We start from the raw sequence: 26,440 nt of genomic DNA, 5'->3' as shown, positions 1-26,440 counted from the left end.
CACACACACACACACACACTTGTTTGGAGTTCTGTTGGGGAAGTACAGCCAGACAGCGTCCCCCTTCTCCTCCTCCTCCTCCTTTCCCCCCTTCCTTCATCTCTCCCCCCTTTTTTCTCTTTCTCCCCAATAGAGAGTGATCCAGCTCGTCTCCACTCTCCGTCACGCGGGTAATCAGCCTCTGCTATTTCATTTGGCTCAGTAATGAAAGCAATCCCAGTGCTTTTCACTGCAGCGCAGCCCAAATAATGAGGGCTGCCTCACCCCTCCTCAGCCACACCTCACCCCCAGTCCTCACCCTCTCCCTCCCAACCCTGCTGTTAATGGATGAGGGGAAGCAAATTTGTGTGACTGTGTGTGTGTGTGATTGAGAATGTGAAGCACACAATCTTGCCAAGTCTTTTGTGCCTCTTTTCCCTCTTTCTGTGCTGCAAAGGAGTCTATTGTTTGAAATCTGATCAGCTACACTCTTATTCAGAATATTTTGGTGGCGTTTTCTTTTTGACTCAAACACAAAATGATATTTCATCTACATAAGTGGTTCCCAACCTTAATTACATGTGACCCCATGATAAAGAGCTCACATGGAGCTATTTCCCTTGAGTGATTAATTTTTTATAGGCTTTAAGAGTAAAACTATGCAATATATCTCAAGAAATAAGTTAAAATCAGCAAAAAGTCTGAACAATAAACATTATTTGGTTAGGTAGAAATATATTTTTGATCATTTTTTACCGCAGTAATCATGTTGTGACACCCCCAGATTAATATCCAGAGCTGTTGTGAGGGTTCAACCCCCACATTGGAAACCACTGATGTTCTTGTAGATCTATATGTAGATTCAACACTCGAGAAACATTTTGTTTTGTGTACAGAAAAGGTGCTCCAACAGTAGGTAAATTATGCAACCCATCGTCTTTTACTAGTGACAGAAAATAATGGTCAAAATAATAATTAATATAACACAGGCAATATAATGTTCTTGCTTGAAAAACGATCTAAATCATTTTTGCAATTGTTAAAAACAGTCAGATGTTGAAAGTACAGGTTTTGCCACACAACACTGCAACCAGGCAGCAGACATGGGCACACATACCAGATGGCAAGAATTTACTCAAATACAACTCACCAACCAGCATGTAATCATTTGGGCAGCTGAAAAAGAAAAATCTGTGATCAAATGTGTAGGTGTGAGAATGTGGCCTAGATTTGCAAAGCTTGAGAGTTTGTCAGAGTGATCCGTTTCCTGATTAGCATCCCTCAGCTCCAAATGTAGCATGCAGCTCAGCTTTTCCGAGCTTAACCATCAGTCAGTGAAAAGACAGTGACAGCAGTGACAGGTCGCTTTTTTACAAATCCAGCATTGTCTACCAAATGCAACGTAGTCAACCAACAAGAGATACAGGTCAGCAAGGTCAATACTAGTACCAATACAACACAGCTTCTCTGTTGCTTACGACGAACAATCAACAAGTAACATGGAGAGATGTGTCGAGCAAATCCTCAACATACAGCAGCATGACAGTACAGAAAAGACTGGAGGAAAATCAACAGAGCAGACTACAGTACAGTACAGGTGTAGCTTTGTGTAGAAAAGCATTTGAAATATCACTGCTGTTGGTAAAAACCTTGTATCTTCAAAAATAGCATTGTTGCAAATCATTTTCCAACCTTTATAAAATAATTTCCCCAAGTCCAGGAGTGAAAGAACGTTTCTCATTCTTTACAGTACAATTCAAGTTATTGTTTCTAGTAGAAATGTGAAAAATCAGTAAAATATTGCAAGGTTTTAACCCAACAACAGTAATATTTTATCAGTGTCAATGAGGTGTATTTGTGTGAAACAGCAGTCATTTAATCTCAATCTTCTGCAAGTAAACTGGGGTTATGTTTAGAATATGTGGACTTTCTTCCAGATATAGGTCTACTAACTTCCTTTGCATTCCAGTCAGAAAGAAATGTAGAAAGGAAAAGGACAATTTCAGATATCTTGAAGTCTACCCGATTGGTTCAGCAAGGAGATGAGAGAGAGAGAGAGAGAGGAGTTCTAGCACAGGTGGCCTAGAATTCAGGTATTGCATTTCATGTGAATCAATCCCTCCGGATGTTGGAGACATTTGGCACAAGTACAACAGCAGTGGTGGGTGAGGGCATTAGTCCAACGGTGTGTTGAATCATCAAAAGTAGTCCAGTTGAAAAAGAAGAGAGCACTGACTCTCCACTGGTAAGATCCTGTCAAACATTCAAGTTTTAAAAGTCCAATCATGATGAAAACCCTGAAAGGTCCAGGAAGAGTGTCCGGGTCAGTCAGAGTGTCTGCACCAGTACAGGGAACAGCAGGGAGAGGTGCTCGGCACCTCGGATTGGGAGTTTGTGTGTGGTGTAGAAGTGGATGACCTCTGGGATGGAGTCAAAGGGCGGGCTGTTCTGTCCCAGCACATACTTCCCATCTTTATATTGTGTGAACTTCATGTGCATGAAACCCTGGCAGCTCCTGTGGGGAAAAAAATAATTTTGATGGGGAAGGAGACAAAACAAGAAAGAGAGTGGGAGTGATCCAATACGAAAGCGAAAAAGAGAAGTGTAGAGGAGAGAAATGAGAGATGACATGAAAAGTGGGGCACATAAAACATCATGCAGCCTTCCACACATTCTGACACATAATGACACAGTGGAAATGACAACCTGGATTTATGTTCACTTCTTTTTCCCTGCACTTTTATGATGGGATACTATCCAAGATTTAATATCATGTCACAAATTAGGCAGGGACATTATGATGGATGGATGAGTGGTGGAATAGCACATGGGAGGAAAGACAAAGGCAGAGAGAGAAGCAAGCTGGACTGTGAAAGTGACTGAGCCGAGATAACTACACCGCTTCCTCCCCTTTAAGAGCCAGTCAGCCACGACAGAACTTCCCCTTTAAGAGCCAGTCAGCCAGTCATGATGTATGTCTAATTATAGAAGCAGAGGGAAAGACAAGGGCTGAAACTGGTCACCATAATTATCATTGTTCTAGTAAACCAAACCAAATTTTGAAGAGCAGTGAAACCAAAAAAACTCGCTCTGTCTACAAACAGCCAGAACAACAGGCAGTTCATGATCGTCCCACCGGCCTCCTGAATAGTGAGAGCCAGACACTTTATCACGTCAGCGCTCAGAGTTGACAGTGGGCTTTCATCCAGCCCTGTTTGTTTAGGGGACTCTTTGTATCTCATGGTACATTAGAACCAACCAGAGCTCTTCCATAAATATTCGTGTTGGTTTAAACATTGGAGGGGTCTGTCTGTGTCAGCACTGACTCACTTTGAAGTGGCTCTTCACTTTGTCTCCATTAAGAAACCTTCATCCTTCCTCCCATTGTTCATATTACTGTGTATTCTTAATGTACTGTAGGTGTGGTTCACTTTTTCCAATGAAGGCCACAATGATAAAAACACATGGATGCTGCACTATCTCCAAAATGTAGCTGATATGAATTGTTTTTTCACAAAGTGTCCTTACTCAAGGATATACTGGCATCATGGCCAGAGTGCCTAAACCAACCTACCCAGCACCCCTATGATGACTAAATGACAATCTATGGCAAATAGTTTCCATCAAATTGGAGACATTATAGGACAATTACAGTTTATTACAACTATGTGCTCACCAAAGTAATAAAGCTGATATCTGGGATCATGACAACATTGCTACAACAAAGTGCAAGAAACACAAGCGTTCTGACAATAAAACAAATGAGCTAAAGATTTTGTAAGATTATCCAAACCACTATGTTTGGAGATAAAACCCAAAGGATTAAAGTGTCCACTGCTCACCTGACTGAAACGTTTTGCTCATTGCCGGAGCGACAATAAGTGCACACAAGAATCTGCGTTGTCTATTTAATTATATACAAAGCCTTTCAAGACATACAAGACAAGCAGACTTGCAAAAATATCTGTCAGGCATACAGCCTGACACAAGATCACAGTCAAGAGTTTTGTCGTCCCATGGCATGTGTGGACTCCAAACATGAAGGACAGGAGACTCAATGTTTGAGAGAGACATTTAAAACTTGCAGACAATGTCATACTCCATGAACAATACCATGAAAAAACATTAGGCAAATTTGGAGTTAAAACCTGAATGAGTGCACCAAAAATGCTGGTAATAATCCATCATTGCAAAGTAGGACTGTGTTCATGCAAAACTGTGGAAAGTAAGGAAGTTCAAAGTAGGTCAACGTCTTTAAACCTTAATGGCTGTTTAAAATAATTTTACAGTTTGGCTTCATCTTCTTTTCCAGATATGTTTAGCTAACCGGGAACCTTGTTTGAAACCTATATAACCAGACCGCTCGTGTTTCTTGCCGTGTCTGACTTCTGTTGAGTGATGTTGTGTTCTTGGATTTCCGCTATTAACTTTATGAGTACAATGTTAATAATACTCATACAAATTGTGGCCAAAACTGGAACAATAAAGGCTGTATGAAACCAGAGTTTCCTTTTAAGCTGATTAAAGATCTAAGCTGCTTCAACTCTTTTCAGATTCAGGCTGTTCTTTGTTTTGTTAAGACTCTATGGCTACTCAGTGAAGGGTGATTCCTCCTTCTAAACAACTGAAAGAATGTAAGGTTGATACATTTAGTAGTTTCATTACTTGTTCCAGACCAAACCAACTGTGGAACCAGTGGCAACGGTGACCTTGTTGCTTTAGCAAATGTGCGTGTGCCCTAATGTGTGTGTGTGTCAAACCCATGTAAATGGGTAATGCATGAGCTTGTTTATATGTCAGCACAACACAGTGACACTCAGTGTCTCCCCCTCCCCTCCCTCTCTTTCTCTCTCCCCCTCCCTTCCCTCTTTCCCTCCCTGATTCCCTTCTTGTGTGGCCCACAGAAGGTAATTCATATTCATTAGTGATTATGGGGAGGATGATGTGTGCACTGAAGTGTGCTCTACCTGCCTGATTACCACTTAGGGGGCCTGCTGGGGGCCAAGGAAGAAGACCACAGAGAGGGGCCAAGGTTGGTGTGAGGACAGAGGGATGATGGGACAGCAGTGTCAGGCCGATGGATTGTGGTAGTAATTGCAAGGGAGATATTTGACCAGCTAAGCAGTATTGTGCCTAGCAAATGAGTATTGGGAGAGGAATCAGTGCAGCTATGATCTTAAGTGGGGGTGATAGAGGATGGGAGAGAGGGGGAGAGAAGGAGGTGAGACAGATGGAGAGGTGTGGAGACTACGATATGAGATCAGTAGCTCTGGTGACTTCACACATGCTTTGCACACACTCTGCAGGCACACAGCAGGAAAAAAAGAGAAAAGCGCAATCAAATTATAAAGCGGTTAATCTGAGAACAATACTGAAGGTGCTCAGGTGTTTCATTGTTTGTGGTGATAGCAGGTTTACTGTGTGTGAGTGTGTGTGTGTCCATGTCCTACCGTAGGGACAGGGTGTAGTCGGAGCGGTTGGTCTGACTGTTCCTCACAAGGTAGCTACACTCTTTACACAATGTTAGCAGGGACTCTGCCTCCGAACGCGACAGTGAACCGTGGTACCATCTGATGGACAGAGCGCACACACACACACACACACACACACACACACACAGAACAAGTTGAGTTAAGTTGAAATCCACTCCTACACCATGCTGGACGCACAATGGACGGTTTTAATTTTTATTCAATTATGCAATTATCTATTTATGTATGTAGACGTCCTAAATTTCAACAAGTACACACTGTGAAAATAGAGTCTCGTACTGGAACAGTTGCACTGAATAGTTGACAGTGATGGTATTTTTTATGTTTAAAAAACAGAGCTGAAGACCATGAAGCTCATAACAGCCCTTAAGAGATCATTAGGGAGTAATGGGGCAAAATAATCATCTACAACCCTCATCTGTAGGTGTGCAAGCATTTGTGTTTGTGTGTGTGCGCACGTGTATGTGTGCTTAAGAGGTGCCATGTGCTTGGATTTCATTAATAAAACGACCCTTCTTGTGCACAAAAACAGCACATAAATTACACCAATGATGTCTGAAATTGCAAAGACCACAGTAAATGTTTGTTTTTAATGTTCTGACTTAATTAGTTTTCCTTCTAACCTTTCACATTACTGTAAGCTCTGATGAGTGCTGCTTAGCCAAAACACATAACCGTTTCATTTTAATGTGTCCACGCCCCTTAATAGATCAAAGTGGTGCAATAAAATTAGTTTTTACCTTTATTTAAGATGCCTGCTTCCTGTGACTTCACAACATCTTCCATTTTAATGTCAACTAACATCAACTGTCTCCTCTGTACAACTATTAATGCTTTTGACATGGCAATTTCTTCACCACATATTACATTCAAAGTAATTAAATTAATAGCAACAGGGACACTCAATCATTGAGTATCAAAAGTCACTGAATATCCAAGCATGTAAACCTTTTAATCAAATTAAACCTTAACAGCAGTGTAGTCTACACTGCAACACATAAAAAGTGATATATGTTTATATAGCTTCCCCGGGCTTAAATTAAAGTCAGCATACATACACCTGCTTCTCCAGAGGCAGTGTCGGGTCCACTCTCTCCCCCACCAAAGCAAGGCCTTCCTGTGGCATTCGAAATTTCATTCCCCCTCCCGCCAGTGGGCTGGACCTGGGACCCGGAGGGCGCAACCGCTCTGTGGGCGATGAAGAACGGTCCCACTCTGCACCATCAAACTGCACTGTTGGCAGACAGGGACAGAAAAAGTGAGTCACATTATTTACACTCTGCTGTGATCAAAAGGGATTAACCCTCACAGCCAGACTTGGGTAAACATCAGACATCCGGCTATTGCAAAACCATGCATGCAGCAGAGAGACCTCTTATAGATGGCTCAAACTAGAGCACAGCAGGTTTGGGTCTCATAAACTGCAAAACTATCAGAATCAGCACAATTACTGTCATCAGCATTTTCCCCCATGCCACATGGAGACAGGAAGATGGCATCTTCCATGCCTGGCTCTGGTGCACTTCTGCATCTTCCTGTAGACTACACTACCCTTGACATTGACTACACAGACTCTACTCTGGTGCTGGACTGAAATGTTATGTCTTTTGTGCCTGATTTTGGTGAAATTCAATCTACAAAACAAGAGATTAAACATTTAATGCACCACAAGCAGTGAACACACAGATATGAACAAGTGAGAAAGTGCAATTGGTGGATGTGGTCAGAAGGGAGTACTTTAAACCCTAAAAAACAGCCAAGCAGTGGCAACAGGCAGGGACAGATGTAGGTTGTGCAGATGCAGGCCCACTGGGGGTTTACGGTGAATAGAGCAGATGTAGGATAACAACCTGGGTCATGGAGGTCATGGTGACTGCACATGTGAGTGTTTGTGGTGGGGTGCTAAAGAAAGGCAGGGTAGGGGGTTGTGTTGGGGGTGAGAGGTCACCTTGCTCTCTGACGGGGGGCTCCTCCTCCAGCTGACCCACTGGGGCAGGCCAAGGTAACACCGACAACTCCCTCATTTCTAATGGAGGGGAGAGAGCGGGGAGGAAGCGAGAGAAAAGGGTTGCGACAGAGTGAGAAAACAGCAGATGGGTTTCGAAAAAAGTTAACCAAAAGCAAGATAAGTGACAGACATGGTAATGATTAAGAGGTGAGCCTGAAATCTGGTGCAAAATTTTAATGTGAGGAGGAAAGAAGAACAAGATGTGAGACGTGAAGAAATTGAAGAAAGGGAAGCCCTGTTGGAAGTGGGAGAGGTGGCGTGTTCAGATGACAGGGATGTGGTGTCAAGAAATGGTAGTTAACAATAGCTTCTGTCATGTCGAGAAGTAATATACTCTATCACCTGTCTTTGTAGATAAACAGGTATTTCAGACCCTATATTTACAGTAATTTATCACGTAAGAGACAGCTAAGAAAGCAAAGGAGATAAGACATAGGGAGGACAGGAGAAGTCAGAGGCTGCATTATTTATAGTCAACTGAATGAATCCACTTTGAGAAATTGTCTGGTAGCGCTAGAAGCAATGAAAACAAAATGTGACTTCATGTGCACTGCAACCCACAGCGTAGTGTGACAGAGGAACTGAGGAGCATGGGGGCAGAATAATGCTCTGTACATTGTCCTACCTGCAGTAGGGGGTGGCAGGCAGAAGGTGCACAGTAAGAGAGAACTGAAAATAGCTCATTATCTACCATGGCAGGCAACCATCTAATGTAACAGAATTTTCTGCAGCTTCACACACACACACATACACACGGACTCATATACATTATGCGATTTGCCAGTTTAACACCGTACATTCAGCCCCCGCTCAGAGCGAAAACGGATTACAAAACAAATACAAGGAAAAGAGGGGTGACGTCTTAATGAGCTGACAAATCCAAAGACCCCCCAGGCCCACAACATCAAAGGCCATTTGAACGGGCGTTTGGAAAGAGACCCAGGCTGTAGGGTACATACATGCCTCTCTCCTTCCCTGGTTAATTATTGAACAGGCAGACACACTCCGCCACTTTCTCTGGCTCTCCGTAAATTATTGATGCATGGCGCAGTACAATGGCCCCATCTGGAGCGGGCCGCACCTCCGCTGAAGCCAGGATTAAAGTGTGGCCTGGCACCCCTCAATGGGAGGCATGCACGCAAAGACACGCAAAGACACACACGCACACACCTGACACCCCTAAACGCTGCCACTGCCACACTCCACTGCCTACCCGCCACCCCTTGCCACCGCATCACATTTCACACCTCTAATTCTCAAACAAAACTGAGAGAGACACACAGAAAGAGAGAGGGTGTAAATGAGAAGCACACAGAAGCAGGTGAAGGGTTACACGAAAGGAGAGCAAGGATGGTGACAGGCAAGACAATTTATTACAGATCAGAAATGTGCTCAGCCATCTGAGTGAGAGATAAGCTCAGGTCATGGTGTACTGCAGACAGAGAGGAAAATTCCATCAAGATTCCTCTTGCTCAGTGTTTGGGTGACTGTTGTCCTTAACAACGAATCTTGTCTAGTGTCCCTGAATAAAAGAAGGGGAGAGGATTTCAGTTGTTTCCACTGCCTTATTCAATTAAATATTTCTTGATCAACTCACTGCATCTTGAAATAAGGTAAATGACTCAACTTGTTTTAAGCCCTTGTGTGTTGATCCAGCCTACTGCTGATCTGCTACCATACTACACTGTATTACACTGAGCTGTAAACCAAGTAGATAATTTGCTTGATTTAAAAACAAAAAGAGTTGCAGTGAAAACAACTGAAATCATCAGATTGGTAGATTTTTACATCTCTGTGGCTAATGCGAGCTGTACACAGACATGCACGCACGCACGCACACACACACACACACACACACACACACACACAGAGTAGACACAAAGACGAGACATTAAACAGACCGTCACAAAAAAGGATTTAGTGTGATGTTGTAGTGATAATAACTTCCACTTCCATCTTCTCACCTTCTGTCACAATTTCCACACTGTAAAATTGTATATAAGAAATCAATTTTCACATCAACCACATTCTTTTCCTGTGATTCAGGGTGACCCCGGTTACTCCTCCTAAATCTGCACGTCCAATAAGCAACCTTGGATTCGGTGTTTCTGTTTCTATCTGTCAGAGTGAAACACTGGCAGCTCTCTCTACTGCAAAATGCTCAACACGCACACAGACACAAAACAATGTCTGAGCTCCTCATTCTGATAACAAAAGGCTAAATACCAAATACACACACATACACACACATCATACCATGTCACTCATTCACTTGCTGGGAACATCTGGCTCCCATTCACCTCTAATGGGAACCTGTGGATTTGTCATAGACAGAGGGCTGTTAGTCTGCTTTGTTCTCACATACAAGACAATGTGACACATGAATGGTTTACAGATAAAGGCATACTCACACCAGTGCTCACAGCCTGTATTCATGACTTGTACTTCAAATCTACTAAACTGTATTCAGGATATATGCTGAGTTACGGTGGGGTGTTTTTTACATCAGTCCCGTCTCACACTTGAACCCAGCGGAAGAAACAGGTGACAGCAATTTAGTAATTTGCAGTCTGCCAAAATCTACTGTGTGCCTGGTGCTTCAACTACCTGCTAACAATTACCAGAAATTATCTGAAGGGGAGGGAATGACCACGCTAGGTTTTCAGCTTCATGTTGTGCACATGTCACATCACCTTGAGTGACGGATAACTGACTTTTCAAAGAGGCCAGCTGTTTTCTGTGTCCTCTTAATAAGGGTTAGCAGACAAAGACAGTAGAACAGCTATTAATGAAGACATCTGTTTTTCAAAGAGCCCTGGCATCCCATCTTCTTTCTGCACACAAAGACCTTCTGCTGGTCAAAATGGCCCCCATACGGGAAGACAATTAACACCTTATGCCAGTGCAGAAAAAAACCCCATGAATTCACTTAAGTTCTCCTTTCATAAAATGGATCTGCACCATTTTGATTTGAATCTTAAAGCATCACACATTCCTTAACAATGATTTCTGTGGATAGATTTTCCAGACATTCATTATTTCCATCCCCATGTGGATTTATGCAGTTCTCCCGGTGCTGCTCTGTTTTTCTTCATTTCTCCTCCTTCACCTATCTCCCTCTAAGTGGGGCATTATCTCTCTTCTCATATTCCCTGGCTCCTTTCCTCGCTTGTCCTACTCTACTTCCATCATCTCTCTGTTTCTCGTATTGGTCGTCGAGAGGGAATCACAAAGGACAGGCCTTTTCATTAACGTCAGTAAAGGAGAATGAAAAGCTGCGAGCGATGGGGAAGAGAGCACAAGAGAGAGGAAACGTGACAAAGAAAAAAAAGAAGGCAAGAGTGAAAGAGAGACTGTGTGATACAAGGGTCCTTCCACTGCCAGTAAACTGATGAAGAGGCTGGTCTGATGCCCCTAGGGCGTGCTTAGAGCAACAGAGAGCAGCATTACACCAGAAATGGAAATCTCATTTTCTTGCCTGCCTTTTTTCTTAGCCTGCATGTTTGTCTAAGTGCACATATCCCACACAACTCCAACTTAAAGGACCAGTGTGTAAGATGTAGTTGCATACACTGTAGTGGAATAGACTTGACAGAAATCAAATACTTGTGAGTATGATTTAATTAGTGTATAATCCCACGAAAATAAGAATTGTTGTGTTTTTGTTACCTTATAATGAGCCCTTAATATCTACATAGGGAACAGGTCACACTCAGAATAGCCCAGGAAACATTGTTCTGCCCTGTCAGAGCACCTGTGTCCAAACATCCACACACAGCATATGCACACGCTGGCCATCTGTCAAGGTGTCTTTGCAAGCTTAGCTAAACTGAGCTTTTTGCTTCGGTATTCATTAACACTTAGCACCTTTTTAACATCCAGCTTACAGTGCTATTTGCAAAAATAGGGATAAAGAAATCAGTGCTGTGCATAGCCTTTAAATATTTAAAATATTTCTTTATATGTAGATCCTATTTTTTACAATAATAATTTGAAAAATGTGTGTGTTTGTCCTAAAGCTTAGCTTCTCAACTGCTAAAAGTCCGCAGCCAAGCTAGCAGCGTTGTGAGGCTGTATTCAGTAATTTACCATTTTAATTTATTTAGCTTGTTAACATGCAAACATTCACTAATTAGCACTAAAAAACAAGTACAGCTGAGGCTGATGGGAATAGCTTTTGAGGTAGGCATATATTACGTATGTAGTCATAAACCAAAATTTATGACTACAAACTGAAATTTTGCATTACTGATGGGGCAACATAAAAACGTAAAGGGTCGCCAAAGTGATAACTATTCATCCCGTGGGTAACATGAATGATTGTATAACATTTTATGTAAAATCGTGATATATAAAATAGCTGCTGATATACTTTAGAGCTGGACCAGATTGGCCAACATTGCCTTCCATTAAAGTCACTTGGCCAACTCATGAAGACTCTAGCTGTTTTACATAACTGGTATCTGGTATTTTTTTTCCCAAGGCACCTGCACTGCATAGAGACATTTTGTTGCAATTTACATTTTCGCAAACAGTAAATCTATGATTGTTAAATAAACTGGCATAGAGAAGAAAAAATAATTTTATAATAAGTTGTTTTTTCCCACAAAGGGTTTACTTATGCCTGAAAATACATCTGTTTCACCATTGTCCTGCTTTTAGGACCATTACATTCATATTCTGGAGCTTCCCTGTATGAGCCCAGTCCTCTGCTACTGTCTAATGAGCAGCTGAAGTGGAACAAAAGTAGAATAAGGGCTTTGCTCAATGGAACCATCATAGTAATTGCTAAGGTTGGCAATGTTATTCATTCACCTTCCCCAGATTTCCAGTTGATTTGTAGCTCTCATACTGTGCCCACTCCCCCATCCTTCCGACAACCGTCATCTGCATCAAATGGCTCAAAGCTTCTTTTTGGGACTATAACACTTACAAATGTGAAGTACCTGAAACACCCATTCAACTCTTCATTAGATGTGGCCATCAAAGAGCTAATGAAATGGTGCCTTTCATTAGCTCACTAATTGGTGTAGAATGGCTACAGGGTCAATCTCTCATTGCCGGACTGTGCATTGACTTCAAGGAATTAATGACTGCTGTAATTTGAGCTGCATGGTGGTGAATGGTGATGGCTTTCCAACATTGTAATTAAAACCCACCGGACTGAGAGACGCCCGTCACGTCCGTCACATCAGGCACAAGTCAAATGCTTTGGAAGCAGGATTAATTCTTATAGTATTTGAAAATTAGCCATGGCACGCAATATTCACCCTGGCGATAACATTTAGGCATGGATGGAGCGCCATGGTAGCCAAATGGTTACAGTGTAGGCCACATAACCGCAACATCTCTTGTTCAGACTTGCCTGGGGACCTTTGTTGCATGTCATGCCCCTCTCTCTCCCCCTTATTTCCTGTCTGCTTATCCATTGTCAACTGTTGAATAAAAGCAAAAAAAGCCTTTAAACACATTAAAGCATAGATAAGCTATGAAAACCATAATCAGAGGGATTCCATCCAGAAGCACTTGCTCGAATGCCATACACACAAATCCACATACAATATCCACCATCCTCCCTACACCCATACAAACACCCACACCCAAATTTGTGCCAACATGCACCCAACCTCTTCTCACCCTTGAATTTCATGGCTGGTGATAATCAGAACTGGAAAGCCTAGTTCAGAATCCGCGTGCGTGTGTGTACAGTATGTGCAGGCGCCTGTGTGAAGGTGATGATGAGGCGAGGGCTTAGGGGCTGCTGGCAGATCGCGATGCCCCCCTTTGCCCCCTGTAGCGGGTTATCTGAGTGTGTGTCACATCCGTAGGGAGAGGGGGCTGTGGCAACAGCCCTGTCACTGCTGCTGCGTTGCGTTGGTGTGTGTACATGTGTGAGAGAGTGTGCCTATGTTAGTTGGATGACTGATTGCACCCTGCCACAATGGCCCTGACTCCCCCTCCTCTCCCACCGCTTCACCTCGATACAGCCACCAACCATTAATTCTCCTCAACGCTCCTCCCCTCTGATGCACTGGGCCTCAACAAACATCCAGCAAGCTGCCACCAAACATACAATAACCTTGGACGTCCCTTTATATTTCTCTCCAGGTAGCTTTCTCCACAACCTCTCTATCCATTTCCTCTCTCTGTCCATCTCTCTTTCATACCTCCTCCTCATCTCTGTTTTTTCCTACTCATTCCATCTTTTCTATCTTTCTCTTTCAGCTTCGTTCTTGTCCCCTCCATCTCTCCCCTCCCTCACATGTGGGCTGTGCCTAGCAACACTGAGTGGGGCTGGGAATATGGATTAAATGTGAGAATGGAAAATACTGTTTGTGTGTTTACACTTCAGTGCTTTGGTCTGCTCAGACAGACAGCATGCCAGCTCAAGAGTGCTGACTCCAAATGGAAAAAACAAGGGGTCAGACAACTCGAGCCATGCAAGCGTTTTCCTCCACTGCGTTCTAATGGTGCTGTAAGCACTCCTCCGTGGGAGTACATACTGTATGTGGCAGAGAGAGGAAGAGCTGGAGAGTAAGAAAATGATAGATAAAGCCAGAATGAGTGCTAAGTAGGTGAGAGGTGATATAGGCTTTTGAATTAACTGTCTTGCACCTCCTTGTGAAATCATCTCCATTCTCAAATAAGTTCCGGTGTCTTTGCTGCTTCTCTGGTTAATGTAATTTGAGCATGAACATGGTGTGAATGGATGTGAGTACGTATGTGTGTGTTCAGACAATTGTGTGCTGACCATGACCCTTTTATCAGCACTGGATCAGTCACGCACATGTAGGCATGTAATTAACTCAGAATGGGAGTAGGGTGGGGGGTTGTGGGGCAGCGGGGAGTCGAGGGAGAGGAGGGAGCGCCGAGGAGGCAAAGTTGATTTATTATGCCATCACCTTGACCTTGGTGACTTGGAGATGCAGCTCAATTAAGTCGACTTGGCCTAGCATGCCTTACACTGATCTACTCCTAAATGACCCATCAGTCTATCTCTTACTTCCTCTTCACTCTCTCCTTCCAGTTATACTCAGTAAATGGAACATGGTGGGATGAGACACGCACTTTCACAACAACTAAAATAATAATTATGCACTACGCCAATTATTTAAAAAAAATACTGTTGATAATGTCATGATTATGAAAGAAAATTAACCCAGCGTTCAGTGTCCCTCCTCTGCAAACCTTTTCACACTGTGCTGCTATATGAAGCCTCCCACGCATAAACGCACACACAAGACATCTCTGTCAATCTGAATGATCATCTAAGAGGTTGCTGTGACTAGTCTGTCATATGTGCAAGAGCAAGATCAATGGAGACCAGGAGGTGTTTAAAAAAGAAAGATATGTGTCATTTGAACTGAGATAGTAAAGGTCACAGAAGTCTGTTTCCAGCAAAAAAGGATGTAATGTTGGGGGGGCAGACATTACATTAAAAGGTCAGGACAGCTAGATGAGTATTTCAACATGTAGAATCAGCAGCTGTGCTCCTGGCATCGCTCTGACCTTTAAACATAGCCTGCTCTTAAACATTTTCACTAATTCTATTGAATGATTCACTTTAAAAAGAGGTATATTTCGTGATAGATACTTTATGGTTTATGCTTGGCAACTGACGTCAGGAGCTCTCTGTAGCGGATATCGATTCATTGTTTTGCTTAAAGGCATGACTTTTTTTTTTATTCTCGTTTTTTAGTACAAGCAATAATATCACACAGGATAAGAAATGTATTATACAAGTGAAAAAGCACAAATAGACCAAAAAAGAAAAAAGACATCTAAAACAGACCCTACCAATAAAAGTAAAAATAAATAAATAAAATAAAAAATAAATGAATGAATAAATAAATACAAGACAAAGAAGTCACAGGGTAAGCAGTGTCATCATCATCAAAAATCAGCATACAACGTCATTACAACTCCCAATACATTCCACATTTTCCTTATAAAGCCTCACTATTCACATAACTTCTCATTCACAAGTTGCATAAACCCACATGATCAGACATCATCACACAAGAAAATACCAACCAGGCCTCCCAGGAAGGAAATTAGGCACCAAAAGGGTAAGAAAAAGAGCCTTAACTGTATTACATTTTGTCAATCAGTTTATCATTCAATATCATGTTTAAGTAAGGGCCCCATATTTTCCAAAATAGTTTAAACATTAGTTGTTCATAGTTTGCTATTTTAGTCATTTCTCCACACCACTCATTAAAAGGGATGGCATTTTTCATTTTCAAGTGCCTAAGCATTATCCTACAACCAGTGACAAGGGCTAATGAAACTTGTTGGCCTGTCAAACTGGTATTATACCTAGTATGCAGAGTGCTGGGCTTTGTATCAGTACCAAGTACCTATTATATAGAATATTATATTATTCCATAGATTCCTGGCCATTTGACAATCGTATAACATGTGTTTAAATACCTTTGTCACTATCACATCTCCAATACAAATCAGATTCCTGTAATTTGAGTCTCGCCATCTTACATGGAGTCCAGTAGATCCTATGAATAATCCTATAAGTGATTAATCTCATCTGTATTACTTTAGATGTTTTATACCAGGAACCCGCAATTTCTCTGCATCTCTCATCAGTTATTTCTCTTTCTAGAGCCTCTTCCCAGGCTGGTTTGAGACCATTGAGTTTTGGTGAGAGAGATTGTCTCATAGTACTGTAATATCTCGAAGCCCCACCTGTCATCTGTCTGTTCTGTAACATTTCTTGTATACGAGTTTGATGTATTATGGGAAGTTTTCTTTTTATGGACATATTTTTATGGATATTTCCAAAAATCTTTCTTAGGAATTTTATATTTAATCATTATCTGTCCAAATGACATAAAATTATCATCCTCGAAAACATCTTCAATAGAAATTATACCTGCCTCGACCGAGGTTCTCCAATAAAGCGTCTTCTTGCCCACTTTTAAGAGTTTGTTGTGCCAAAGAGGCGATTTCTTGGTAAAAGACGGTTTTTCCCCAATAATTTGGTGTGATATAGTCCAAGTGTCCCTTGCAAACTCAAGCAATGGGTTCCGAAATGGTATTTCGTCTTGTTTGTACCGGAAGGGGTTCTGTAAGTTCCTTTTCAATCAAAACCCATCCTAGAACTTGGTCTACTGCCATATACAGTTTGAACATCTGATTAAAAGAAAAAGCATAGTGACACCAGTCAACTCTCAGTAGATTGAGACCCCCATTCTCATTAACCGCGCACTGTTTAATTCTATTAAAAAGAGGTCTTCTGCCTGCCCATAGAAATGAATTTACTGCCCTATTGAATATTGATAGTAGTGGGGGAGGGAATCTCAAAGGTAAAAGACATGTGATATAGTTGATTTGTGGAACTATTATCATTTTTAAGATGTTTATTTTGCCTAATAAGGATAGTCTTAGATTTGTCCAATTTTACTCTCAATGTTCTGAATAAGGAGCAGGATATTTTCCATCATTATATTATTCAAGGCTGAGGTAATCTTAATGCTTAGATAAACCAAGCCTGAAGGAAGTCAATTAAACTGCCAGTTTTTTCTAATCGCTGGTGGGCAAATCTTTGACAAAAGCATTGCCTCTGATTTCACCCAATTTATCTTATAGCCTGAGATCAGAGAAAAGGAATCGATCACCGGCAGTATATGAGGAACAGCTATTTCTGGATTTGATGATAACAACACATCACCTGCGTATAATAATAAGTTCTGTTTTTCCAGCGTGAATTCCCCTAATATTTGTGTTGCATCTAAGGGCAGCCGCTAAAGGCTCTAATATTAACGGTGGGCTAAGGGGGCATCCTTGCCTCGTGCCTCTATGAAGGTCAAAGCTTTTAGACATCTTTCTATTTGTTAGTACTGAAGCTTTAGAATTACTATACAGCAGTCCCAATTTATAAATGAAGACCCTAATCCAAACCTATGTAACATCCTGAATAAATATCTCCACTCTACTCTATCAAATGCTTTCTCAGCATCAAGTGAGAAAGCGACAGTAGGTTCCTTGTATGCCAAATTAAATGTAATAACCTGCGAACATTGTCTGCAGAAGACCTCCCCCTAACAAAACCCACCTGGTCCGAGTGGATAAGACTGTGCAAGTGTTTTTCCAGTCTTAAAGCTAGAACCTTAGCCAATATTTTGGCATCTACATTAATAAGTGAGACCGCTCTGTACCTTTCGCCTTGTTGGGGGTTCTTGCGTTTGCATGCTCTCTGGAATATGGCCTTTTTTAAGTGCATCCTAAAAAACTATGCGTAGCTTTGGTGTCTATATGTTAGAAAATGCTTTATAAAAATCTGTGGGGAAGCCAGCTCCCCCAGGGGACTTTCCAGAATTCAGATTTTTTATAGCTTGCTGGATTTCTTCTAATGAGATATCTTCCCCAATTTCTTTATGTATTTGTTCTGACAGGGATGGCAAATGTACCGCTGACAATGTTTATATCTTCCTTTGTTTTGGTGAACTGTGATGTGTACAACGATTGGTAAAATGTGATAAATGTAATTTATCTCCACGCTATCTGTAGTTAAGACCCCGTTATCCTTTAATACAAATGTTATTAGTGTTTGATTGTATTGTATTGTTGTTTTGCTCGCTGAGCCAAAAACCTCTGTCTACAACTAAACAATACATATTCTGCTTTCTTCTGCAAGATGGAACTTAATTTGTATTTTAGTTTATTTAGATGAGACAGAACCTCTGGATTAAGTTGAGATGCATGTGACTTTTCCACCTCCTTAATTTCCTCCTCTAAATTGAGTAAACAGTAGTTTTTTTGTTTTTTTTTTGTGTTTGTTTTTTAGGTAAGAAGCATGTTGGATTAACCGGCCCCTTAAACAGGCTTTGAATGCATCCCACTCAAGACCAGGATTAGCAGTTGATCCTTCATTAAATTCCCAGTATTCCAAAATTTATTTTTTGATGAAATCGTATGATTTCTCATCGAAATCTTTAGATCTTGAGTTAAAACATAACAATATTACCAATTGATGCGCTCACAGTCATATCTACCAATTGCTTAGATACCCCCAACCCCTCCTTTCTTTTAAGATTAATTTTTCTCAGTTTTTTCATTTATTTATTTCATTTTTCCTATTTTAGCTCCATCCCTGCATGAATGTTTTTGTGGAGAGCTATAGTAGTCCTTCCCCATGCCTTACTTTAACATAGCCTACTGATGTAAGGTTGATAGCCCATTTGAAACTCTGCGAGTTATAACCAAATATATCTGGCAAATTAAATTCCAAACCTAGGATTCATTCTCATAAAATGTTAGAATCTTCCCTTCTTTTACATAGCAGCTCCTAACTTTGAGACCTGTACACAATTTATGCACATTTTTTAGTCTTTCATTTCTTTTTCAGCAATCACTATCAAGTTATAAAAAAAAGGAAAAGGTGGAAAAAGGGACATAAGGTAAAATGTCCTATCTTCTCAAATAAAGTCAGATGCTGTAGGAAATCACTTACAATCCCCATAATCCTGTATTGACTTAAAATATGACCCAGTTAGTAAAATGACACAAGTATAGTTCACAAGTTCAGGTGGTTTGTTCTGGTCTGTCAACCGTTATCGCACCTTGCAGCATCCCAGTAAAGAAAGAAAATAAATAAATAAATAAATAAATAAGAGTAAATAAGTAAATATACACTCTCCTTGAGTGCAGTGAGGGGACTGCAATGTCTGTAAACACTGTCTTACATTGTACCGGCTGACTCAATGAGAAGGAAAAAAACTGCCGGGTGATTTTTTTTTTAACAACAGAAGGGGTCTATTTGTATATGTCAAAGGTAAATTCAGATTTTAGCTCACCAAATCAGGGTTTGAAGATGGCTTATCTAGTAGGTCATTTTGTCCACTTTGTTTTATCAGCCTCTTGATGAAAGAAAAACTCCAGCATCCTCAGGTGAAATGAAAGTGTGTCTGATGTTGTCTGCGACGACTCTCAGCATGGCTGGGTATACCATAGGGTACCACAGCCCCTTTTCCTGCAGCTTCTTTTTCACTTCATCAAACTTTACGTTTCTGGATAACGTCCTGAGACAAATCCTGGAAAAAGGAGAGCGGTTTATCCTTCCATGTCACTCGTCTTCTCTCTCTCGGCGCACGCAGAACAGGCTCCCTGGCTGTGAATCTCAGGAAACGAACCAGAATGTGCCGGCTTGACATCCAGTGTTTCAGAAATGAGTTTCTGTACAAACCCCTGTATATCACGTCCTTCGGCGCTTTCCTCTATCCCCACAATGCGAACATTATTATGTCGCTCAGCATCCTCCAGGTAGATAAGTTGCTCCTGCCGCTGTGTGACGGTTCTCATTGCTGTGTTCATCTTTATCCCTGGATTTTTGGACTCTTGCATGTTTCTCCCCTTCTTGTTCTAATATGTAGTTATTTTATCGATCTTAGATATCTCCAAAACCATTATAGGAGGGTGAACTGGGTATGGTCCCACAGAGTGTCTCACTACGCGGCATCTTGGGTGCTCGCCTCACTGGAAGTCCTCAAGACATTTTAATACAATGGATGATTGCCAATATGGTTGCTTTGTATCACGCCTTCAGTTAAAAATGCCTTTCCTGCACACTGCTTGCAGCCTGAACCTGCAACCTCAACCTTTTAAACCTCTTTTTATGCTGAATTTTATTCTGGGAAACTCTGAGTATTGATTGAGCCTGGCAGCATGAAGCCAGAAGAACCGACAAAGTATGAGGAGAGGTTGAGACAATGATGTGATTTGCTACTCCTTAAAACCTTTGAACAGACATGCAAGTCTCCATAGCCTTTTTATGATGAAGCAGCTCCATAGCCAGATTTTGCTCTTAAAATCAATCCCTGGTCATTTTGATACCAGCACATCATATCATCAGCATATCATAAGCAAAGACCACTAACAATCCAGTTAATGGAGTATTCCTCCAAATAGGTGTAGGAATGGCTCATAGAGGATGATCGAAGCATCATAGATGGATTGGTTTGGACTTTGATTTATAATAATTTTTTCTGGTTACCTGCAAAAGCTTTGGAAATGTTGTCCTTCTTCCACTCCCAGGGTTGGTCGTACTCATCAGCTGGTCTTTCGTCATCTTGTGGCAGCCTGCTGCTCTCTTTGCCCTCCTCCTGAGGTTCTCCATACACAAAGCCCAGGCGCTGGCCTCGCTCATCTTCGTAGGGGGTGTCATAAAGCTGCACCCCGCCACGTGCCCGTCCTCCTCCAGGGCCACGCTGCAGCTCTGTCAAAGCATATGCAAAATAACACAAATTCATACTACAGTATAAACACAGGCAAACATTTCAGGGTTGTCTCATTTATCCAGTCTGCAAGAAAAACAGGCAACATTAAGCATAAGTATATTATCGCCTGTAGCAATGAGGCTTCCCTACAGACAATACTGATATTATTCTTTACTACAAGGTAAAACAAAAGCCTGTTGAGCTCTGACAATAGAGAGAGAGAGAGAAATTATGTTTGCACAGCTTGCCATGGGCTCAGAATCTCATATGGGGGGGCTTAACGAGGCCTTGGGCTAGATGCGGAATAGCAACATGGTAGGCAACCCCCCCCCCCCCCACCTCTTGTCTATCCGAATCCCAGCAGCAATCTAGCGCGGCTCACCACAGCATCCATGTTCCCTTGTTAACATTTTCATCACTTTCTCAGTAGGTTCCAACTAAGAAATGTTTCTCCGCCCCTGTAACTATTATGTGGAGTCAAATATGGCCATGAGATAAAAGGATTTAAGATTATTGATGCAAGCAAGAGGAGGAAATCAGATTTGCTAATCCAGCAATAGGAGCCTTAAAGCTGCAGCAGCAGCAAACAGCATTGGTTCTTTGATATGTTGACCTTAAAAATGTACCCATTAAAGAAAACAGGTGGTACAGAAGAGGAGAAAATGGGGGGGAAATGAAGGAGTAGGCATCTTTTGTGTCCACAGCCAGCAGGCTCGCAAAGGAGGCGCACCCACGTGAGAAGGGAACAGCGCTACGACTAAATGGAAGGGTTCGCTGGTGAAAGGCAGAGGAAAACTTTAACCTTCACACGACAGCACACTCCTATTGGGCGGCCCTGTAGTCACCATGGCGACCGAGTGGAGGCCCTGGGGAAAGGCCCTGAGGTTATGAAGAAGAGGGTGGAGGGAAAATGGAGAGGAGGAGCAAGGCAAAGGAGGGGTTGAAAGCAGAGGAGAGAAGGTGATGGAGTAGAGGAACAGGAGGAGGAGAAGGAAGTGAGGCAGAGAGGAAATAAGGGGAGGGTGATAGAGGAGAAGGACAAGGGAGGGAGGTGTTGGGGGTGCAGAGGGGGTGTCTGTCAGCGTTTGATGTTAAGTCATTGAGACAGAAGCTCAGTGGGGCTGAATGCTGCTCTACCTGTGTTGGGAACCCGTGGTGTCAGCGGTAGCCTGGAGATGGAGAAGATGAAGGCAGAGAGATAAAAACAGGCATGTAGGAAATAAAATGAGAATTTCATAGGAAACGTGATGGAGGAAACACAAGCCGGGAGGGGGGGCAATTTGACAGATAGGTGACAGAGACTGAAGATTGAGAGTGATGATTGAATGATGACGGGGAGAGCTGAGGAGTGTTTAGGAATACAGATGTGTGTCAGAGCACACAGGAAGGCCAGCCTTTTATACTCGAGTCAAACTGAAGAATCATGACAGTTAAAAACACAACAACTTGAGAGGCAGATGTTTTTTTTTGTGTGGTTTTTTTTTATATAAAAGTACAGTCTAAAAAGCACACAAGTGTCCTTTGAGGACAATCTTTGTGAGAGATAATGACTATTCCGATCTCACATCTGTCTTTGCTGCTCTGCTGTGTTTTTTAATGAGACAAAAACAGTCTGTGAGACAGACAGACAAAAGCAGGCAGACAGACAGCCCTGGAGTGACAGGCTCAATTCAAAGTCAATGAAAGAGCTGTGACAATACTTCGCCAAATGCTTAGCCATCACCGCTGTGAATCTAATCTCTCCAATGGCTGCATCCAGCTGCCACGAGAAAAAAACATTCTTTGAGGTTTTTGCAATTACTGTGGACCAGTTGGGCAGAGGAAAAGATGCTCCATTCACTTAGACCTGTGATGATGAACTTAATATGACCACCAAAAAAGAAGCGGACATGACAACACAGAGGGTACAAGATGTAGAATTTGCTAAAAGACAGATTAGACAGATAGCCAGACTCCCGTCAGGGCCCGGGAAGAGCCCTCGAGATGAAGCGAGATAGAAATGGGGAAAGTGGAGGGGAGGGGGGGAAAGTGGAGGGGAGGGGAGGGTATGGGGGGGGTTTTACACTAAATGACTGGGACAGACCAGGGAGAGCACTGGGAAAGGGGCAGACAGAGATGTTACAGGGGGAGAGACAAATGGAAAAGGATAGATGTGTGCTAGACGATGTGGGAGAAAATCACTAGGGAGGAGGGAGGGTCTGAGAGTGAATAGACATCTATATAAGGGACATTTCGTCAGGCTGAGAGCTGCGATGAACTAAAAACACAGTGGAGTAGACAGTGACAGCAGTCCATTTGCAGAACTGTCATCCAAGGATTTGCAGAACTGTCATTAATCCAAAGAATTAACATAAATGTCTTGAGAATAAGAGCAGAAAAATATAGCAACAAAGCTACGTTATTTCATGGATGCAGAAATAAATACACCCAATAATGTCTCAGTTTTGAAACAACATCTCAGTGCTGGTGTTGACAGATCAATGCCAATAACAATCACTCTATGGTTTATATTTTATTCATGATTTGGTAACCCTGAAATGTAATATAATACGTTGGTTTTATGAATTTTCTTGTGTATTTTATGTTTTTATGTAGCATTAGACAAACCTAAATCCTAATGTAACCCTTTGGAGTGTCCAGTCTTATATTATGAAGGCAAGTCTGATTCATCATTTGTGTGGGTGGTAAAGTGGAGATAACAGTTCAAGATAACAAAAAATAAGAAACTACAACAAAAAAAGGAAGGGGAAAAAGGAGGGACTGAGACTAAAACTTCATTATATTCTATGATAACAACATGGCTCACGAAATGTCATAACACTGATAAGATACTGAGTGATGAGTCCTCTAACCTGTTATGACTCTCTGGGCCTCATATGGTTCCATGTAGCCGTTGTTCTCGCAGGGAACAGGTCCCAGATCTGGTTCTAGTCGGTGGTCCAAGCGAGCATCGAATGGATCAGAGTAATCTGTGTCCCCTGCCAGCGGAGCAGACGGCACCACCTCAGGGACAAGACACAACACATATTTGTGAAGAAAAATGACTTTTGTTTCAGATCATTAATTTAGATGGAAAAAAATACAAGCCAAACAAAACATGAATTTTGTCTTCACAAGCTATAATGACTTTCACTTCCATCCAGCTTTTTGTGAAGCTTCACATCACACTTGAATAAAAGCACATGAATGCTCTCAGTGTTGCACAGACAATAGCTCATCAGGATTCGAGATGAAGAAAGCAACACAACACTTTCCACAAGCAATCAATCTTCTCTGAATGCCACATTAAATATATGTTTGCTTCCAAAGAAAAATGCTTTTAGAGTCTCATTGTTGCACTAATTTGTACCTTTTGTGTGCAACATCATGATATCATGCTGATTCTATGTAGCATAATTTTATTGTCAATACAATGTTAATGCCTCTTCAAACCTTTGAAGAGGAACTATTTTGTATCTCTGTTGCCAGATGAAAGCTTTATGCAATGCAGAAAGAAATCCCCCTGTCTGATGATGATCAGTTTTTTTATGGCTGGAGTAAGGAGGGACTTGGTAGGTTGGGAGCATTTGTTCCTTCATGCAAGCACAGGAGGAAAACAGCGGTCAGCTGGCAAACTGACAGCTACAAAGGCAGCCATATGGTCAGTCACTCACTCACTCACACACACACTCCTACAAATGCACACCCCTACAAACACAGGCACCCTTTGGCAAAGTGCTTTTTTGTGTCTCTCTCCCTCTGACAAAGGAAATCACTCTAGCAATGCATGCTGCCCAAATTCCTGCTAGACATGTGCATCCCCTCACAAAATTACAAAGTAATCCCATGTTGATTTAGTAACAGGTTATCTATCGATGTACAGGAATCTGCAATGTTAATTAGAGTGCTGATGTTCCCACAGACCCTGGGAAATTAATGAGAGCAGAAGGAGAGCGGGGTAGAAAGGGGAGCTATCGACTGGAGTTAAGACTATTACTTCTATCCACTTCAGGACTTTTGCACTTGTAGCATTTTCCATGAGTGGAGTCATGGATTTAACTGCAGCAATGAATATGATAAAACCCTGAAATACTCCTTAACTTACTCGGCATGTGTGAGCTGAATTAATGTGCAGACCATTTCCTTGTAAAAAACCTTTGCTCCAGTCACTCTCTCTCTCCATAACATCTGTTTGCCTTTTTATATCTCAGTAGCTGTGTATGTTCTATCTCTACAGTCAAACATGCATAGCACACAAGCAGGACGGCACTGCAGTCCTGATGACACAAACAGCACCACCACATAAATTATAGCTCCCTGTGGCCCTTGACATATCACCATACAGCGCACAGTATATGGCCCCTAACATGTGCTCATGCAGGGGTCTCTCAGCTTGCAAAACCAAACCCCATTTATTATTTATGGCAGGACATAAACTCAAGGGACTATGACCCTCTCTGACTCAATGGTCCGCTCAAGCCATCAATAATTCTTCCTTCCATCTAAGGAAGAAAATGTATGTGTCGCACCAGATATAATGTGATTTATGTAAACAATGCATATTTGAGACACACATTACCAGCCACTTGCTTATGGAGTCTGATCAATAAAGCTGCCACACTGATGGAAACAGGAATTAAAGAGAAGTGGGAGAGTCCCCCCCCCCTTTCCTTTATCCCTCCTTCTCACACTCACCCTCCACTTCACAAGACAGGAGCCACATTAAAATCTAAATTTGTAAATCGCTTGCTTACTACTCAGAGCACCTACAGTACAAACACATGCTGAGAAACTGAGACTCTTACAGGTTCTTGCTGGTCCTCTAAGGATATGGCACTGAGGAGGATCTTGGTGCGACCCAGCTCCTGGGAGTCCACTTTAATTAGTCTGTGTTTGGGAGACTTCACGTCCACACTAGAGGACTTCATGGGAGACCCATACACAGGGGTGGCTGGTTCAGAAGTCCCAGACTCGCCCCTGGACCTGTTTTCGGACTCCTCATATGGATCTTCGAAGTCCAGGTCCCTCTGGAGCCGGTAGGCTTTAAGGATCTCGCTCTCTGTGTAGTCTGGCGTGGGCGGCTGTGGAGGCACCTTCCTGCTGCCAAAGCTCAGGTAGTCTTTCAGCCACTTTGCCATTGCAGCCCTGCCTCCAAACTGCGTGCTGTGGAGTGAGAGCAGGAGGCTGCAGGGAGCAGACAGAAACAAGAGGGTTATTGCTTGACCTTATTTCTAGTGAGATTTTGTGAGCTATGTATTGGACTTGTTCTGAGTGTTTTTCTGATTGTGTTAAAAAAACAGCTCATATATATATATATATATATATATATATATATATATATATATATATAAATCTTTCCTGATCTTTTCACAATTTGCGCACGACAACTTTCTCCTGATCACAGACCCATGATCAGTGTGCGTCTACATGCACTCAAGTGACATTAAACTACACTAGCAGCTGGGCTTTACGCACTCCTTTTGTTTTACTCAGGGAGCAATAACATCTGGCAGATTGAACTTTGCCCAAAGGCTGCAATTACATTTCACACCCCAGCAATGAAGTCTGATGTGAACATGCTGATAAAAAAGGAAGACAAAGACTACAGATAGAAAGATAAATATTAAAGTAACGTAAAATCAGATAAATCGAAGTTAAATTCAAACTTCTTATCTGCTTTTCGTTTGTAATTTTACCAAAAATAGAGTATAATAAGTTTAGTTTCGCGCAGAGTATTTGAAAAGCTGTAC

The 26,440-nt window shown here is 41.9% G+C and overlaps 1 protein-coding gene across 2 annotated transcripts; it reads right to left on the bottom strand.

The window, feature by feature from the left end:
• Nucleotides 1-937: 937 nt before the first annotated feature.
• On the bottom strand, nt 938-25,828 carry shdb (Src homology 2 domain containing transforming protein D, b). 2 transcript variants are annotated; one of them, XM_053322136.1, is made up of 6 exons: nt 25,496-25,828; nt 23,564-23,714; nt 20,489-20,710; nt 6,530-6,704; nt 5,430-5,549; nt 938-2,494 (listed from the first exon to the last, which is right to left on the bottom strand). In XM_053322136.1, exons 1-6 carry the CDS (start codon nt 25,826-25,828, stop codon nt 2,308-2,310), a joined length of 1,188 nt encoding a protein of 395 aa, XP_053178111.1. In that variant the 3' UTR covers nt 938-2,307. The 2 variants fall into 2 exon arrangements, with proteins under 2 accessions (XP_053178111.1, XP_053178112.1); XM_053322137.1 differs by lacking the exon at nt 938-2,494 and having other exon boundaries at nt 6,532-6,704.
• Between the last annotated feature and the right edge of the window lie 612 nt (nt 25,829-26,440).

Source organism: Scomber japonicus, chromosome 7, assembly GCF_027409825.1.
Source record: "Scomber japonicus isolate fScoJap1 chromosome 7, fScoJap1.pri, whole genome shotgun sequence".
Lineage (NCBI taxonomy): Eukaryota > Metazoa > Chordata > Actinopteri > Scombriformes > Scombridae > Scomber > Scomber japonicus.
Note: the sequence above shows the minus strand (reverse complement) of the source record. Positions and strands in the feature narration are given on the sequence as shown.